The 17,880-nt window shown below is 49.4% G+C and overlaps 1 protein-coding gene across 1 annotated transcript; it reads left to right on the top strand.

The window, feature by feature from the left end:
• The first annotated feature begins 3,090 nt into the window (after positions 1-3,090).
• LOC136301653 (olfactory receptor 10C1-like) lies at positions 3,091-3,987 on the top strand. Its single transcript, XM_066204776.1, has one exon. The coding sequence runs from the start codon at positions 3,091-3,093 to the stop codon at positions 3,985-3,987; it is 897 nt and encodes a 298-aa protein (XP_066060873.1).
• The last annotated feature ends 13,893 nt before the right edge of the window (positions 3,988-17,880 follow it).

Below are 17,880 nucleotides of genomic sequence, written 5' to 3'. Positions count from 1 at the left end.
CTTATCGGGGAAGTGTTAAAAACACAATTCGTTGCAAAATCTTGGGAGGACATAAGGAGGAAATTGGAAAAAATGGATAATTGGCAGGAGAAAACCTTGCAGGAATTATTGAGGGAAGCCCAAAAGATATACATGAGGAGGGATGAAGAAAAGCAAAAGGTACAGGCTAAGGTATTGGTAGCAGCTGTAAAGGAGGTGCAAAAACAAGAACGTTATCGAGATAAGGTAAGAAGAACGCAGAGAAAACCCACAAATCCTTCAGATAAGGATTTCAGATCAAAAAGGGAGCCCCCTGAATGTTTTTACTGCAAAAAGAAGGGGCACCTAAAGAAGGATTGCAGAAAAAGAATAAAGGATGAAAAGGTTTTTCAAGAAGATTAGGGGTGTCGGGGGCTTTTCATTTTGGGGACCAAGACATGGAATGAGCCCTTGGGAAAGCTAAAGGTAGGTCCCCAGAAAAAAATAATAACATTTTGTCTTGGTTTGGGAAGACAGGTATTTGCTAGGTAATAAAAAAAAAAAAAAAAAAACAACTGGAGTTTCCTTTGGAATGGAGAGTGTAAACCCCCCCTCCACCTTTTTTTTTTTCTTTTTCAATTATAAATTTACAATCAGAGGCTCTTAGGCAAAGATTTGGGAAATAGGAATAGCAGTTCTTTACTAGTATGTATTACAAAGCAAACAAACACAAAAAATCCCCCCCCCCAAACATCTACAGCATTAATAACAAACGAAAACAGTACCAAGAACCTTGAGGGCTTTGTTTCACAAAACCCAGGGCAGTTCGGTCTCGGTGTCCCTGCAGGATCCTCAGAGCACCAAGCTGAAACAGTGGAAAAGTCCCGGGCTGGTAGCTGGGATGGCAGGGTGTCCCGGCAGGCAGGGGCAGGATGTCCCGGCAGCGCAGGGGGTGCAGGGTCACGCTGCAGCAAGAGGAGCAGCGCCGAAGAAGCCAAAGGCGAGGCAGGGCCTGGACCAGCTCCTGCAGGTGGTCGGGAAAACTCAGGATTTAGGCCAAACTGGTGATAGTAGATTTTCCAGGACTGGATCCCTTTGGCCACAGTGAAACTCTTCCAGCCAGCAACAGCCGTTCTCTCCCTCCCCGAACGCTGGAAAAAGAAGAGCCCTCAGCTGCCTCAAGCTTTGTCTTTCACCTGGTTATCTCCCCCTTCCAGCTTTGTCCACCTCTTTGTTTCGGTTAAGTACTCTCAAGTATCCAACACTTGGTCTCCTTGGTAACTTATGGGGAAAAAATTCTTTAGAGAAAGAAGGAACAAACCTAACCCCCAACATTATCCACCCCGAATTCTTTTCCCATACCAACATATTACATTGAGTTTAAACTGTTAATATATATATACATATATATACATACATGCAAATATGGATACAGCCACATTGTCATGGGTAGTTCACCCCAAAACAAGGTCCCTTTGAGGTATGCATCGGGTCTCTCCATCCTTTTGCATCACCCACCAGGTGCAACCTGGTTCCTGAGCGAAGACAACCCCACGGATGGGATTGTCTTTGCTGGAGGCAGGATTAATCCAAACAGTTTTTCCCAGCATACCTCTCATGTGTACCACTGGAACCTTATCTCCCTCTGTCGTTTGCAAGGGCTCAGATTGGGCAGGACCTGCTCGGTTGGTGGAACCTCGAGTGTTCACCAACCAGGTGGCCTTTGCTAAATTAATATCCCAATTCTTGAAGGTTCCCCCACCCAGTGCCTTCAAGGTAGTTTTAAGCAGGCCATTGCACCGTTCAACTTTCCCGGCTGCTGGTGCATAATAAGGAATATGTCTTTATTATATTTCTGTTTACATAAACAAAGATACTGCACTTTCAAGCTTTCACTTACCATAGAGAAGACACCTACATCACATTAGGTGGTTCTTCCCTACAAAATCACTTTCTGCTGTTCACAGGATATGACTGTGATGCAGAGGTCACCCTACAGTCAATGACTGAGGATAAAAGTGGGGAAAGACAGTCCTACAGTCAGAGCAGAAAGGATCAGACCGAATGAGACGTCTTAACACCGGAAATGTGAGTATCAGCCAGAAATTCAACCTTTAATCAATCTCTTTGGCATTGAAAGGGGCATTGTGGTGAGAGAGGTGATGTGGGGTTGCTGATGGATCTGAATAAGAGACCACATAATAAACCAAACAACGGCTAAATAAAAAAAGATCTTTAAATAGGATACAATAAAAATTAAGATTGGTAATGAGTGAATCTTTTGTCCCTTATCCCCAAACAAATATAGACTGCATCTTTGCTTCACCTTCAAATTTTGTTGAGAAAACTGTGTGGCAACTCTGTCATTAATCTGGCTGCGTTATGAAGTAATAGTAATTACTGAAAAGTAAAACCAGACCTTGTATTTCTGTAGGATATCTGGGTTTATACAGAAATGCTTTCCAAGTTATGTAAAACTAGAGGTGGCTGTGAGTCAACTCATACATATGCATCATATTTATCCAACAGCTCTTCCTTATTGCTCCAATCAGCACTAGCCAGTCTCGGTGGACTTTATAAATACATACAAATAGTATAAAGAGCTGTGGAAAAGCCCCTCTTCTACTTCACTGCAGAGTGCTCAGAGTTGAAAGCTTTTCTGGAGACCTCATAATTTAGGGGTTTTTTCCCTTCCTCTTCTTCCACAACACTCCCCAACAGGTAACAGAGAAATTACCTTTGTTATATTCAAATGTTGCTACTGATGATTTTGGGACTTGAACTGGTTAGTCCATAAAAAGATATCTGCCATGTTTTTTTTTCTTTTTCTACAGGGTAAAAGTGATAGCTGAGCATTTGAAGACAGTACTGAATATGCAAACTTTGACGGCAGTGCTATGAAAGAAGAATCAGTCAAAAATAAACACATAAGACTGTCTTATTTTCTTTAGAAACATTTTATAATCTGTTCAGAAGATCTTTTCAAAATCTGTTCAGTTTCTAAATTCTAGTCATCCTTTTGTCTTTTCAAGCAGCCAGTTGTGTTTTGATTGCAGATTTGCCTGGCTGTTTGCAGCTTCATCAGCTGCTGAACACTAAAACGAAGTGAGTTCTACAAAGCACCAAAGAAGGATGATCATTGGGAACCTCAGTGGATTGAGTGAATTCAGACTCCTGGGTTTTCCTGAAATCTCTCATTTGCACCCTTTGCTCTTTGTAGTTTTATTATCTCTTTATATCCTCACCTTGATGGCTAACACAGTGATAGTTTTCATTATAAACAGTGACAATACCCTTCATACCCCCATGTACTTCTTCCTCACCCAGCTGTCCTGTTTGGATATCTGCTATTTATCAGTCATTATCCCAACTATTCTGGAGAACCTGCTGGTGGGAACAGTAAGTATTTCCCAGACAAGATGTGCACTGCAAATGTTTTTCTTCCTTTTCTTTGGAGTTGCTGAATGTTTTCTCTTGGCTGCCATGTCCCTGGATCGTTATTTTGCCATTTGCTACCCCTTGCATTACACAATCATCATGAGCAGCAGGGTCTGCAGGAGCCTGGTGGCTGGGAGTTACATCTGTGGAGCTGCTGTGGCCTTGGTTCACACCCTCACAACGTTCAGCTCACCCCTGTGTGGCTCTACCATCGACCGCTTCTTCTGTGAGATTCAGCCTTTCCTGGACCTGCACTGTGGCAACACTTTCCAAAGAGAAATCCAAGTCATTGTGGTGGCTGTCTTTGCTATTCTCAGCCCTTTCTTACTGATCATTTATTCCTATATTCGTATAATCTCCACAAGTCTTCACATGGCATCAGCTGAGAGCCGACAGAAAGCGTTTTCCACTTGCTCCTCACACCTCTTGGTTGTGGCTCTTTTTTATGGCACTGCAAGCTCCATGTACCTGCCTGGGCCAGTTTTGGCCTGCATCAGCTCCACGTCCTGCCTCAGGACACCCAGGCTCTGCGCTGACATCTGGGCTCACCTCTGCAGCTTTCCTGTCCTCCCCAGGGAGTTTGCTGAATAAAATAATCCTCGAGAAAGGACATATGACACAAGCCTAGGAGTCAGCAGCACCCCAGGAGAGTTCAGCAAGGTGCTGGGTAGGGGATTAGGTGAGGGGAAGAACTGAAATAAAATGCGCGTTTTTGCCTGGATTTGCGAAAGACAACAAGAAAGAAATACAGGACCCCGAAATGCAAACCCACTTGATGGGAGAGGCAGGTGAGCATCTCTGCTTCAGGAATTACACAATGCACTCCACTGCAGCTTGCAGACAAGAATCCTGGCACTTGATCCCAGCATCCTCCACCCTCTGCCCCATGGATTTACACAGGCCCAAAGCCCCAGTGGTCACTGAAAACATCCAGCTGTCCACACTTTGCAACCTGCTCCTGGGTTCTGCAGCCTGTGGAGAAAGAGAAATTCCCGCTCTAGGAAAAGAGGCAGATCTGAGCTGGGCTTTCTCAAAGCACACTGAAGGCAGAGGTGGGTTTCTCTGTGCTGTTTGGGAAGTAGCACAAGAGCCACAAGGGAATCAGAGAGAGATTCTCAACTCCAGAGGCACTGCTGAGTGCAGCCTCTCCTGACAGCAGCTAGGCTCCAGCCCCTGAGGTGCCCTGTGCCTCCAAACAGAGGTGCCCGAGCCTCTGACCTGCACTGACCAGGCCTGCCACAGCTCCGTGTCACACCGACCACTGCAGTGTCCAGCCTTGCCCTCCTCCAGCCAGTCCCTTTTACAGCCTGCTCCAACCTCCACCTTACATCAAACCCCACTGATGACACCCACTGCTCCCTCTGACCTGCAGGGGGAGGAACATTTCCTCATTTGCTCTTGTGGCCAGTGGCACCTCTGTAGCAGATTTTGTGTCCTGCTCAGTGCCCCTGAGCTGGCTTTGTGCTGCTGGACCTGTCCCAGTCCCCAAAGCAAGGCTCTGGCTGAGTCTCCAAAACAGCCCTGATATGGGGGACGTTTATGGATATGAAAAGACGAGATTTTAGAAGCAGCTTTTGGTGATTTTGTAGAAGTAGAGAAACAGCCTGTACTGAGGACACATAGAAGATCAGCTATTAAGCTTGGTTGTTAGGTAGTTACTAGGTAGAAGTCATATAGGTAAGATGTATATTGGTGAAACTCAGCAAAGCGGGACCTAGGTATTTATCAAAAATTGATAAAGCAGAACTTTGTGGCTTGAATCCAACAAAATCAAGCTCTTCATCTTTGGCAAGAGCAAAGTGACCTGAAAAATAGCCAAACCTCCAGTGCGCCTGCCCAGAAGTGAAGATCAACCTGAAGAAGACGTTGGCCTTCCTCCCGAGACCCCAAGTCACAACCGCCAGGAGGTGTGACAGCTAATCAGAATAGGAAATGAGAAAAGGCGGGAAATGGGCAGGTGCGGAGGTGTGGGTTTGTGGGACCAATGTGTATTTAAACCTGGAGCTTTTCCTCACCAGGTACGCAGACGTTGGAGGAGATATCCCCCAGTGTGTCCCAGCTGGAAATAAAACATTACTGCTTTACAATTTTCTAATGGTGAAGTCCTTCTTCTACGATTCAGCCCCAATTCCCCAGAAGAGCCTGGCGCTCCTGCAGCAGTCTGGCTGGGGAAGGTCAAAGCCACACCAAGGAATGGCTTGGCCTGGGACGGGAGCACCGCCCGGCCCGCCCCACGCAGAGCCCCAGGGACAGCTCTGGGAGCGCGTGGGCTGGGGAGGGAAGAGGGCAGGGAGAGAGAGAAAACTCCCAGCACTTTGGGTCTGGAGCAGGCAGGGGAACTCCAAGGCCTCCCGAGCCTCCCTGCAAGTGACCAAAATGTCCCCAAGCCGCCCCAAAGCAGCTCCCAGCTGTTTTGGGAGTAAAAAGCTGTTCTATCTATTGAAAGGCCTTCAGGTACATGTAGGGCAGAAAAAGGCCACCAAGGGCTACACCCAAAAATGGACCCCGGGTCACGGGTTTTCACACTTTTATGAGGTTGGTCCATTTGCATCTCGGGGGTTAATCTTCCTCTTCCAGCTTCGGGTAATGAAGTTACTCCCAGTTTGCTCCCCCCAACTGACTTTTGTTTCCATTTCTCAGGGCCTGAGGCAGTGAGGTGTCCTTGATTGCCAGGCCTGGAGAGGAATTGTTGTGTCTGACCAAAATGGGGAGACAGCAGCCCACACTGTATATGGAGTTTAGAGTTCTACACTACAGAATTGCAGGATTACAAATTTATGAAAAAAGCGAAAATCTTACGGCATCAGGGGTGAATAGCAACCAGCTGCCTGCCTCCTTGGAGCACGAGGAACACCAACTGCCTGCTGCACAGGCCAAAACCAGGCGGGTCAAGTGCAGCAGGAACAGAACTGCCTCCAAGCACCCTGAGCGGGAACCTGGCTAAAGCTGTGTCTGATGAAACCCAGCCTAAGCAGGCCTGGAGGAAGGAGGGAATGTGAAGCTGCTAAAAAGCTGCCCAGGAGAGGCAGCAACTGGGTGTGGGCCTGGCAGCCAAGGCTCACCCAACACAGCCTCTGGAGGTGCCAGTCCAGTGTCAGGCCATGGGTGTACCTTGAGGGCAGATAAAATTCACTGGGAATGACCCTGTGACAGCTTGGGTGAGCCTCAGAGGCACAGGAGTGTGCCTGGGAGGAGTGGAACAGAAATCCCCAGCAGCCTGCGTGCCAGAGAGAGCTGTGATCGGCCTTGTGCCAGCTCTGGGCAGGCCTGCACTGTGTGGGCTCTGTGCTTTGGGGGAGGAGTCACAGAATCACAGAATCATTAGGTTGGGAGAGACCTCCAAGACCATCAAGTCCAATCCAACCCTAACCTCAACTAAACCATGGCACCAAGTGTCACATCCAGTCTTTTCTTAAACGCATCTTTTCTTAATCCACCACCTCCCCAGGTAGACCACTGCAATACTTTATTATCCTTTCTGTAAAAACTTTTTTCCTAATATCCAGCCTGTATTTCCCTTGGTGAAGCTTAAGACTGTGTCCTCTTGTTCTGTCAGTTGCTGCCTGGAGAAAGAGACCAACCACCACCTGACTACAGCCACCTTTCAGGGAGTTGTAGAGAGTGATGAGGTCACCTCTGAGTCTCCTTTTCTCCAGGCTAAACATCCCCAGCTCCCTCAGTCATTCCTCACAGGGTTTGTGTTCCAGACCCCTCACCAGCCTCATTGCCTCCTCTGGATGTGCTCAAGCGTCTCCACGTCCTAAACTGAGGGGCCAGAACTGGACACAGCACTCGAGGTGCTGCCTCCCCAATGCTGAGTACAAGGGAAGAATGACCTCCCTGCTCCTGCTGGCCACACCATTCCTGATCCAGGCCAGGAGCCATTGGCCTTCTTGGCCACCTGGGCACACTGCTGGCTCATGTTCAGTCAGCTGTGTACCAGAACCCCCAGGGCCCTTTCTGCCTGGGCACTGTCCAGCCACACCGTCCCCAGCCTATAACGTTGCAGGGGGTTTTTGTGGCCAGAATGCAGGACTCGGTACTTGGATTTATTAAACTTCACCCTATTGGATGAAGGAGTGGCAGCACTGCCAGCCTGTCAATGAAATTAACTCCCCCCTTCATCAGCAGGTGTCTCAGTGACTTCCACCTGTGACAGGAACCGTGTGAGTTCCTGTGCCCAGGAACCACGTGGCTCGGTGGTCTCCATGGGCCTCATCCCTGTGTGGCCCTGTGTCACAGAGGGGCAGAGATGTGACACCTCTGCAGTGATTGTGACCTCACCTGCCCAATGACTCCACCTGAGCCCACTTACCTCAGGGTTGGTATCCTGAAAGCAGGCTAACAAAAGAGCTGGCCTTCAGGATAACTCAGCATCGGTTTTCGCTACTGACGTGGCAGTCTATTGAAGAAATTTGTTTACTTTTGACCAGTATTGTTTACTGTTGTCTTCAGCTTTCATCCTGTCAAAGGTAATCATGATTTGACTCTTGGGATAGATGGCGGAAGGAGGTATGGGATGAAAGTCTAGGCTGGTTTATACCTTCCTAGCTGAAGGCTGAGCTGTCACGCCTTCGTAGGCTACCCAGATACAGCCTAGGCTAGAATTCTTATTTGCTGATTCTCTTTTCTTTACTATAGTCTAGGATAGCTAATTAGGGGGTGACTGTAGTGTGTAGTGTGCAGCATGGCAAAAAGCCCACCTTGGCTGCTGCAGGGGGGAGGGAGGCAGAAAAGGCGGAAAAAGGAGAGCAGCAAAGGCAGGAGTTAAGTCAGTGGCTGAAAGCTGGTCACTCCTGCAGAGGAGGTGGGAAAGCCACAGAGAGTCAACAAGCTGTTGATGCTGTGACAGCAGCAGCAGGGCCTCTTCAGAGAAGGTAACCTGCACTGGGGCACTTCAGAAGGAGCCTTGAACCTCCTGTGCCCTGGGGCTCTGACACTGATCACAAAGGTGTGAGCCTGCAGTTCAGCAGCTGGTACAAGCATCACTGAAAGTCTTGATGGCAAATGCTGTTCTATAGGTTGTATTTCTTTGGGGTTTTTATACTTTTGGTGAGCTGCAGTAATTTCTTTGCAATCAGGTGACAGGATTGACACTGATCTCTTTCTGGAGCACGTCCTGATCTCCTTGGTCATCGAGAGCCGTGCCCTCTGTTCCTGAGAGAGGAGGCAATGACCACACCAGGGAACAATTCCTGTGAGTAACAGCCTCACTGGCAGGTTTGGACTTTGTGAATCCCACAGGCAAGTGACATGACTGGTGGTCAGATCCCAGAGTGATGTGCACACATCCTAGAGTGAACTCTGGGATGTTTCCTGAGAGCAGCCAGACTGAGCCAGGTGCTTATGATTAGTCACAGGAAAACACCTTTTGTCTCTCCTGTGTCACTATGTACAGGCCTCTGAAGCATCGTTGCTCACAGAGAGGTCTGACATCCTGGAGTTACCTTTTGTGATCAGCACTTGCTCGTTTTCAAGAAGTTACAATCAGTTGCAATCTGGGAAAGCAATGCAATCTGCAACTCTGGTGAGAAAGGGAGGTACCCTGAGGCCCAGAAATCAGAGCTGGGGTTTGTTGGACTCTTGGCAAAGTAAGCAGGGGACCAGACTTTTCCCAACCAGTAAATTTCAATGGCAGTGCTAGGCTTCCCCTGATACGGAGTTGAAGGTTTGAGCTGGTTGTCCTGACTGCTTGTGTAGAAAATTCAAAGTTTAAATGTGCTTTTGTTCCTCCCCTCATCTCCTTTCAAATGGCGTTTCTCTGCAGTCGTTGCTGAGGGAATGGCTCCTCCAGAAAGGATCCTCTTTCCACCGGAGAAGATTTGCATGGTCTGGCAGCAGAGTCAGAGGGCTGGAACAGGGCTCCTCAATGTGGGCAACACGTGCTTCCTCAACTCTGTCCTGCAGTGCCTGACCTACACCCCCCCACTGGCCAACTACCTGCTGTCCCGAGAGCACAGCCGGACCTGTGAGTGCTTTTGGAACATCTCCTGAAAACCTCTGAATCAAATACCAAAGATTCCCAGAACCTGGAATCCCATTTGGGAGAACAGCAGCCCTTTGTCAGCCCCATGAGTTTATGTTCATTGAACACTCTAGCCTAGAAGCCACTTGTCCTGCCCAGCTGTCTTAGCCTTCACAAAGACACCTCTTTCTAGCTCCAAGTCTTTATTCCTGCAAGTTAAACCCTCTTGGCTTATTGCACAGAAAACTGTCAGTTTAGCATCTCTCTCAAGAACATCTCCTGCCCACTAAAATGCCCTGGGATCGTTGGGATATTGGGAGGAGTGGAGTATTGCACTGGGGCGGGAGTGGAAGAGAAGGAGTATCCCACTGCGCGGATATTTTGCTAACCCGAGGACCTTCCCTGTGTCCCTCTTCAGGTCACCAGAAGGGTTTCTGCATGCTGTGCATCATGGAAGCCCACGTTAACCAGGTCATGCATTCCCCTGTCAGTGTCATCCTGCCTCTGACTGTCCTCAGGGTTTTGACACGTAAGTCATGCCAGCTGCTTAGACAGGTTTTCTTCCCTTCTTGTGTGAGAGAACTGCAAACTTCTTCTTTCTTAGGCATTGGAGAACATTTTGAGCCTGGCAGGGAGGAAGACGCCCATGATTTCTTCTGCTGTACTGTCAATGCCATGCAGACAGCTTGTCTGAGTGGATTCAGCAAGTAAGCACAAGCAAATCACTCTCACAAAGCTCTGAACCCTTTGGACTGCTTGATGTGCTCCCCTCAAGGGAAAACCTAAACCCTGGGCTTTCAGGCCAAGCAAAACCCTTTGAGGAGATAATGCTCTGTCTTACTTCTTGTTTCCAGCTTGGACCTCTCTTCTCAATCCACTACCCTTGTCCATCAGATATTTGGGGGCTTTCTGAGATCCAGAGGTACGTTTCCACAACTCTTGCTCTCTTTGACATTGCTTGTGCCCTTCTGTCTGCCTGTGCCTGACAGTTGGTCCTGGGGCTGGTGGGACAAGGTACAATGTGTAAATGGGCAATGGCCAGTCAGCTTCCCATTGCTCAGCATTTGAATTTTTCCTTGCAGTCATCTGCTCCAACTGCAAAGCCATTTCTGACTCCTATGAGCCCTTCCTGGATGTCCCTTTGGATATCAAGGTAAGAGGCTCTGCAGTTGTGCTTGAAGACATTCCCAAGGCCCCTGCAGCTTTCCAGAGTCAACACATTTATTTCCCTTAAAAACGTAGACTGCGAACACCAAGAGATCTGGGGGGTGGGTGGGAAGGGGAATGGATGGCCTCCTGCAGAGGCTGTGGCACTGGTCTCTCTGTAGGTGCTGTTTTGAAGCTGGACAAGCAGCATTATCCTCTCTGCGCCCTTGATATATCCTCGTCCCTCTTCCCTTTGCCCTCCCATGACACCTGCCTGGCTCCCAGGCTGATGGGTTGGATTGTTGGCACCACTGCTGCCCCTGCACACTGTCATTAGTTGGAAGGAGTGGTGGTACAGGAAGGGTGCTCTTGATGGCTCCAGGAGCTGCTGGGACACAGGGAGATGTTCAGCATCATCCTCTCTTTCTGCCTCCTTCTGGATGGGTTCATGGTGGATCTCTTCAGCATCAGCTGCAGGGGTTTTCTTGTCAGCTCCTGGGAAATGTTTGGGTGAGGGAATTTCCTGCAGCTCAGCATGCTCATTTCTTACTCCCCCAGGCAGCCTTGTCCCTCGGTGCAGCCCTGGAGGACTTTGTGACACCCGAGCACCTGGACGGTGAAAACTGCTTTCAATGTAGCCAGTAAGATGATTACTGAGAACATATTAACACCAGATCCTGTGTCAGGGGGCTGCATGTCATTGAGCAGAAGTCATCTTCTGCTGGAGGTTTACTGCACACGGATGAGATGCAGCTTTTTAAAAAATATGGCAGTGAATAGCCTTAAAATAACAACAGCTGTGTGAGACAGGAGAGCTTGCCTGTCCAGCTTGGGGTAGAACTGGGTGCATTTCAGCACTGGGCTCTGTGCTTGGTTTCAAGGTGTAAGAAGTATGCTGCTGCTTCCAAGACGTTCACAGTCCACTGCGCACCCAAGGTTCTCACGGTGTGTCTGAAAAGGTTTGACTGTTTCACCGGCGGGAAGATCCACAAGGTGTGTACACAACTGCTGGGCAGCTTTCTCCTCCTGGAACAGATTTCCCAGAGCTTGTCACGAGCCACTCGTGTTGGCTTAGTCATGTTCCCTTCTGGGGAGAGGATTCCCTTAGGAAGACAGGCAAGCTGTCTTCTCCAACAGAGCCGCTTTGGCCAAGAGCAGTTTCCGGCCACCCGAACCACGACATGTCGCTTTATGGAAAACCAGCTGTTCATGAGCCCCTAGGATGTATTTCCACACCTGTGGAGCCTGGATGTGGCAGGCTGTTCTGTGCCACAGATCAGGGTCACTTGTGAGCCCTCTTGGTGTCTCTACAGATTGTGGAGTACCCCGAGTACCTGGACCTTCGCCCGTACATGTCCCAGGCGGAGGGAGAAGCCGTCCTTTACTCCTTGTATGCTGTCCTGGTGCACAGTGGGGTCAGCTGCCATGAAGGACACTATTTCTGCTACACAAAGGTAAAGAGCAACTTCCTTCCTTCCCAATGTGGAGAATGTGTGTTGGGGAAAAGAAACTTTCCCGTCAGTGCTACTGACAGCCAAGGTTTTGGGGCAGAAGATCTCTTTAGGTGCTGGACTGGTGTTTTTTTGACGTACAATTTGTTTTAGTTTTCTGCCAGTGTTTTTGGACAGAAACCATGAGGAAATCCTTGCCTTGTTTTCACAGGCCAGCAATGGGCTGTGGTACCAGATGAACGATGAGTCTGTGGAGCTTTGTTGCCTTGACACAGCTCTCCGGCAGCAAGCCTACCTGCTCTTTTATGCCAGGTAACAACCAGGATCAGATGTGTTCAGAAGGCATTTCCTTTTCCCTGTTCATTGTTTTGCTTCTCATACTCCAGAGTGTTTTTGTCACTGAATGCAATCACTACCTGCATCATTCAGTGCTATGAAACCTCTACTACCCCATGTCTCTCCTTCAGGCTGCTGCCCTGATGGAACTTGTCTGCTCTCTGATGCTGGACTTATGTAGAGAAGAGCAAGAGAATTAAAAGGGGCCTTCCAGGGAAGATGGGGAGGGACTCTTCATCAGGGAGGGTTGGACAGGATGAAGGGTATCAGTTTTCAGCTGACCCAGGGCAGGTTTACGTTAGATATTAGGAAGAAATGCTTCAGTGTGAGGGTGATGAGACAGTGGAAGGGGCTGCCCAAAGAAGTTGTGGGTGCCCCATCCCTGGAAGTGCTCAAGGCCAGGTTGGACAGGGCATGGAGAAGCCTGGTCCACTGTAAGGCATTCCTGCCCATGTCAGGGGGGTGGAACAAAATGAGCCTTAAGGTCCCTTCCCGCCCAAGCAAGTCTGTGAATTTATGAAACGGAGGCTGTGGAAGGTATAAAGGTGAGGATTTGCTGTGACAGGAGCAGACTGGGTGGGAAGGCTCTAGCTGAACTTGCCAGCAGTGGCCTTGGTTAAGTCTTCTGTCACAGAAACCTCTGCAAGAAAACGACTGAACCCCAGAGGAGGCTGCGCCAACAGCCCTAAACTGAGATGACCCTTTTTTTCTCCAGATGCTCTGATCTGAAGATTGTAGAGAAGGCTTCTTCCTCACAGGCACCACCATATGCCACTCCCTTCCTCAGCCACTGGGCAGCAGCCAGCAGCAAGCAGGCGGCTTCTGTTGGCCCACAGGGGCTGCTGGGCACGATAAAGGTAACTCTGGGATGGAGGGCCAGGGCACCAGAGGAGCAGTGGATTTCTTGCTAGGATCGCAGCATTTTTCCTTTTCCCCGTCCCACCCTGCAGCATTCTTCTCAGCCATAATGCTGCTTCCTCTCAAAGCATCCCACCTGGATTCATCCCATCTGGATCCATCCCATGTGTGGGCCTTTGGCCCTTCGGCCTTGTCAGCCCTCCAGAAGAGCCTTTGTGAGGCTCGGAAATGTCCCCTCCCAGAACTTGTGGGGGTTCCCCACTGACTGTGGCCCTTTCAGGAGGGAAGGGCAGCAACTCTCCACTGTTCTCTTTCCAGGACATGCTGGTGGCTGTGGAAGAGCTTGGCAGGGAGCAGGCCTGGAGCAGATCCCCGCTGTGGGGCAGGGACAGCCACAGCTGCTCTGTGGACACCATGGACTGTGAGCACCCTGCAGAGAGAAGGGACCCTGCAAGCTGTGACCACGCTTCTGGGAACGGGGCAGCTTCAGGACCTTCCAGCAGGAGCTGGTGGTGCGCTGGTGCCCCCAGGGCTGCTGAGGAGCAAACCCCGCTGTGGCCCAGAGACACGAGCGGATCCGTGCTGGGCAGCTACGACCTCCGCAGCCGCTTTGTGCAGCACACTGACCACGAGTCCCTGCCGAGGAAGAGGAGGAGGCAGACTACAGATCCTCCACATTGTCACCAAAGCCTTGTTGAGAGTGCAGTGCTAGGCTTGAGGCAGTCTCCAGTGCTCGGGGCTGCTCAGGAGCCATCCGGGCCCAGGCTGAGTGAGCTGGGCTATGACCTCCGCAGCCGCTTTGTGCAGTGCAGAGCCCAGCTCCCTGCGGCAAGGAAGAGGAGGCTTTCCATGCCCCAGTGACGCCTTTCAAAGTCAGGGCGCCCCGGGGCTGGTGCAGGCAGATTGTGGCCTTGGCTGAAGCAGAATGGAAGATCATGTAATAGATACATAGCATTAAATGCATGGATTAAAGTTGTGTGTATTAAAACTTTACAGTGTAATGTAAAAACCCCTGAATTCCTGGAAACAGTTCCAGGGCATCTCTTTCCACACCACGGTCTTTTCACAGTCCAAAGGTGTTACCTCGACATCTGCCAGAGACATAACCGGGAAACGACCCATTAATCGCGGGCTGACCACATCTTCACAGTTCATCAGGAGATCCCATACCAATCTGGGTGGAGGGCGGCAGAAACCTCCCGACAGAAGATTCGGAGACTTTTTCATTCAGACATCTTTTTAATTTCTCAGGAAACTCTTTCAGATATTCCTTGTGGGATACCGGACATTCCAATGATTGTATTATGTATATGATGTCATATTCTTCGGGTTCGTTACCGTCTTGTTTACGGCTCAGGGTAGAAAAATGGTCTAAAACACCTCCCCTGAGACCCCGAATGCGTGGGCAGTACTCTGGAGAAGCACCCTTTGCTGCTCCTGGATTGTTCACCCAACATTCGATCGATGTTGTCCCCGAAATTGCTTTTCAAATTTGTTAACTAAATCTTTGATTTTGGAAATTGGCTCTGATCATTTAAAACAAACTGGTGCCGTGACTCGGATACAATATCGGTGCTGCGGAACCCCTTTGCGTGGGAAGGCGCCTCTGCCGATTTTTTTTCGGCGGCCCCCGCAAAACGGGAAACCCCGTGGTAGCTATTGTATCACGAACAAATTTAGGTTGAACAAATTTAGGTTGAACGCCACGATGAAAGGAGGTTCTGGATCCAGAAATATCAGGGAACTCAGGAAGGACCAGGGAAGGTCCTTCGGAGCCGCGGCTAAAACTTTCACTCGTAAAATTCTCCGTGCACGAAGACTCCACGCAGGAAAATAGCTGCAAGTATTGCGGGTGGAGTGAGTGTGTTTGGGTGAGTGAGTGAGACGTGGCTTTGTCACGAACCGGGTGTGGGCCTGCGCGCTGCATTTCCAATCTCCCGCGAGGGACTTGGTCGGCAAACAGGGAAGCGAAACGGCAAAACTCATTTTGCTCATAAAACCCGGATTCAAGGGGAATCCGGGGGACCGATCACGGGAAAGCTAAAAGGGAAGGTTACGTTCCTTTGAGTTCGGGAAATCGGTAAACCTTTTGCCTAGGGGCTTGGTAAGAGGCCAGGACACAAGGCAGAGGACCGTCGCTGGTGGAAAAAGCCCTCAGCTCAGCTCACCGAAAGGGTAAGTAAACCTGCTCAGAAAGTGGGACCCGGTGTGTGTGGAAACACCTTGGAGAGGAAACCGGCTCTTAGCGAAAAGCTAAGAAAACACCTCTGAAAAGGTGAGCTGCCCTTGGAAAAGGGGACAGAAAAAGAGTAAGTTCCAGAAAGAAGCCAAAGAAAAACAAGGTTCAGAATCAGAGGATAAATCCCTCGAGATCCCACGGGAAAGTCCATTGGGATGGATGCTAGAACATTGGGAGGAATGTTCTAAAAGGAAAGGTAAGTCCAAGGAAAAAATGATTTATTTTTGCATAGAGGTTTGGGGAGGAAAAGGGTTAAGGAATCATGTAATTTGGCCCACTTTTGGCACATTTGAAAAATGGACTTGCAAGGCTTTATGTAACTATGTGGCTAATAAAGAACCACAAGACCATGAGGAAAAAATGTGTGCAAAATTGCGGGTAGGATCCAGGACGGGATTGTTTACTCTAAGATCCAAGAGGGGTGTCTCAGCTCCGGGTGACACATGGGATCCCCCTGACTATCTCCCACCTCCATACCTAAGACCCACACCTCCGCCTGTACCGGCTCAGGCGTCCCCCTCGGCACCTCCGGGACCTTTAATACAGCCAGCACCGGCTCCGGGCCCCTCACAAGGAATCCCGATGGCGGGACCGGACCAAAACCTTACATACCTTAACGCCACAGGACTCAAAAACAACTCCATTGCCCCCCGCCACTTTTGCCCCTACCTCCCGACACACCTTCTAATCATACACCTCTTCTCACAACTCTGAAAGACACACCAGAACCCCCGGCGCTGCCTCCTCCAACCCTAGAGGCACAACACCCGCAGGCTCAGGGACTACAAGTGCCACAAGCCCCTTCACAGAACCCATCCCCATTTCCCTCACAGCCATCGGAAGGATCACGTCCCTTGGCACAGCCTCTGATTTCACCGCAGCCATTCTTCCCTCCTCCACCAGCCCCGCAACCCACGGGAGTCAGAAAACTGACTCCAGTGGATCTCCCCCCCCTGCTAGCCGAACCCGACGAAAGGCGAAGCAAGCGAACGAGGAAGGAAGCGAGAATGAGGAGGAAAAGCACCATCTCTTCCCTCTAAGGGAAGTGCCCACGGCCCCTGGGATTATTGGTTTTGTAAATGTTCCAGTCAATACCGGGGATGTAAGGGCTTTCAAAAAGGAGATGGGCAGGTTATTGGATGATCCTTTTGGGGTGGCTGAAAGATTCGATGATTTTCTGGGAGGTAGCATTTACACTTACGAAGACCTCATGTCCAGTTTAAGATCACAGTTTAACCCCGAAGAAAGGGACATGATCCGACAGGCAGGGATCTGAGATTGGGATCGCCGCAACCCCCAGGGTGCTCCCGGGGACCTGAAATGGCCTAGCCTAAGTCCGGGATGGAATTCTCAGACCGAGGAAGGTGGGCGAAATATGATAGACTTTAGGAGTATCATGATTCAGGGCATAAGGGAAGCAGTACCAAGGGGGCAAAACATCAGTAAAGTGTTTGGAGAATGTCAGGGAAAGGAAGAATCCCCATCCGTTTGGTTGGACCGACTCCGGAAAAGTTTACAGGTATATTCCGGAGCGGATCCCAATTCCCTTATCGGGGAAGTGTTAAAAACACAATTCGTTGCAAAATCTTGGGAGGACATAAGGAGGAAATTGGAAAAAATGGATAATTGGCAGGAGAAAACCTTGCAGGAATTATTGAGGGAAGCCCAAAAGATATACATGAGGAGGGATGAAGAAAAGCAAAAGGTACAGGCTAAGGTATTGGTAGCAGCTGTAAAGGAGGTGCAAAAACAAGAACGTTATCGAGATAAGGTAAGAAGAACGCAGAGAAAACCCACAAATCCTTCAGATAAGGATTTCAGATCAAAAAGGGAGCCCCCTGAATGTTTTTACTGCAAAAAGAAGGGGCACCTAAAGAAGGATTGCAGAAAAAGAATAAAGGATGAAAAGGTTTTTCAAGAAGATTAGGGGTGTCGGGGGCTTTTCATTTTGGGGACCAAGACATGGAATGAGCCCTTGGGAAAGCTAAAGGTAGGTCCCCAGAAAAAAATAATAACATTTTGTCTTGGTTTGGGAAGACAGGTATTTGCTAGGTAATAAAAAAAAAAAAAAAAAAACAACTGGAGTTTCCTTTGGAATGGAGAGTGTAAACCCCCCCTCCACCTTTTTTTTTTTCTTTTTCAATTATAAATTTACAATCAGAGGCTCTTAGGCAAAGATTTGGGAAATAGGAATAGCAGTTCTTTACTAGTATGTATTACAAAGCAAACAAACACAAAAAATCCCCCCCCCCAAACATCTACAGCATTAATAACAAACGAAAACAGTACCAAGAACCTTGAGGGCTTTGTTTCACAAAACCCAGGGCAGTTCGGTCTCGGTGTCCCTGCAGGATCCTCAGAGCACCAAGCTGAAACAGTGGAAAAGTCCCGGGCTGGTAGCTGGGATGGCAGGGTGTCCCGGCAGGCAGGGGCAGGATGTCCCGGCAGCGCAGGGGGTGCAGGGTCACGCTGCAGCAAGAGGAGCAGCG

The sequence above is a fragment of the Chamaea fasciata genome, unplaced genomic scaffold (assembly GCF_029207755.1).
Source record: "Chamaea fasciata isolate MVZ Bird 193981 ecotype frontalis unplaced genomic scaffold, bChaFas1.0.hap1 SCAF_27, whole genome shotgun sequence".
In the NCBI taxonomy this organism is placed as follows: domain Eukaryota; kingdom Metazoa; phylum Chordata; class Aves; order Passeriformes; family Sylviidae; genus Chamaea; species Chamaea fasciata.
Note: the sequence above shows the minus strand (reverse complement) of the source record. Positions and strands in the feature narration are given on the sequence as shown.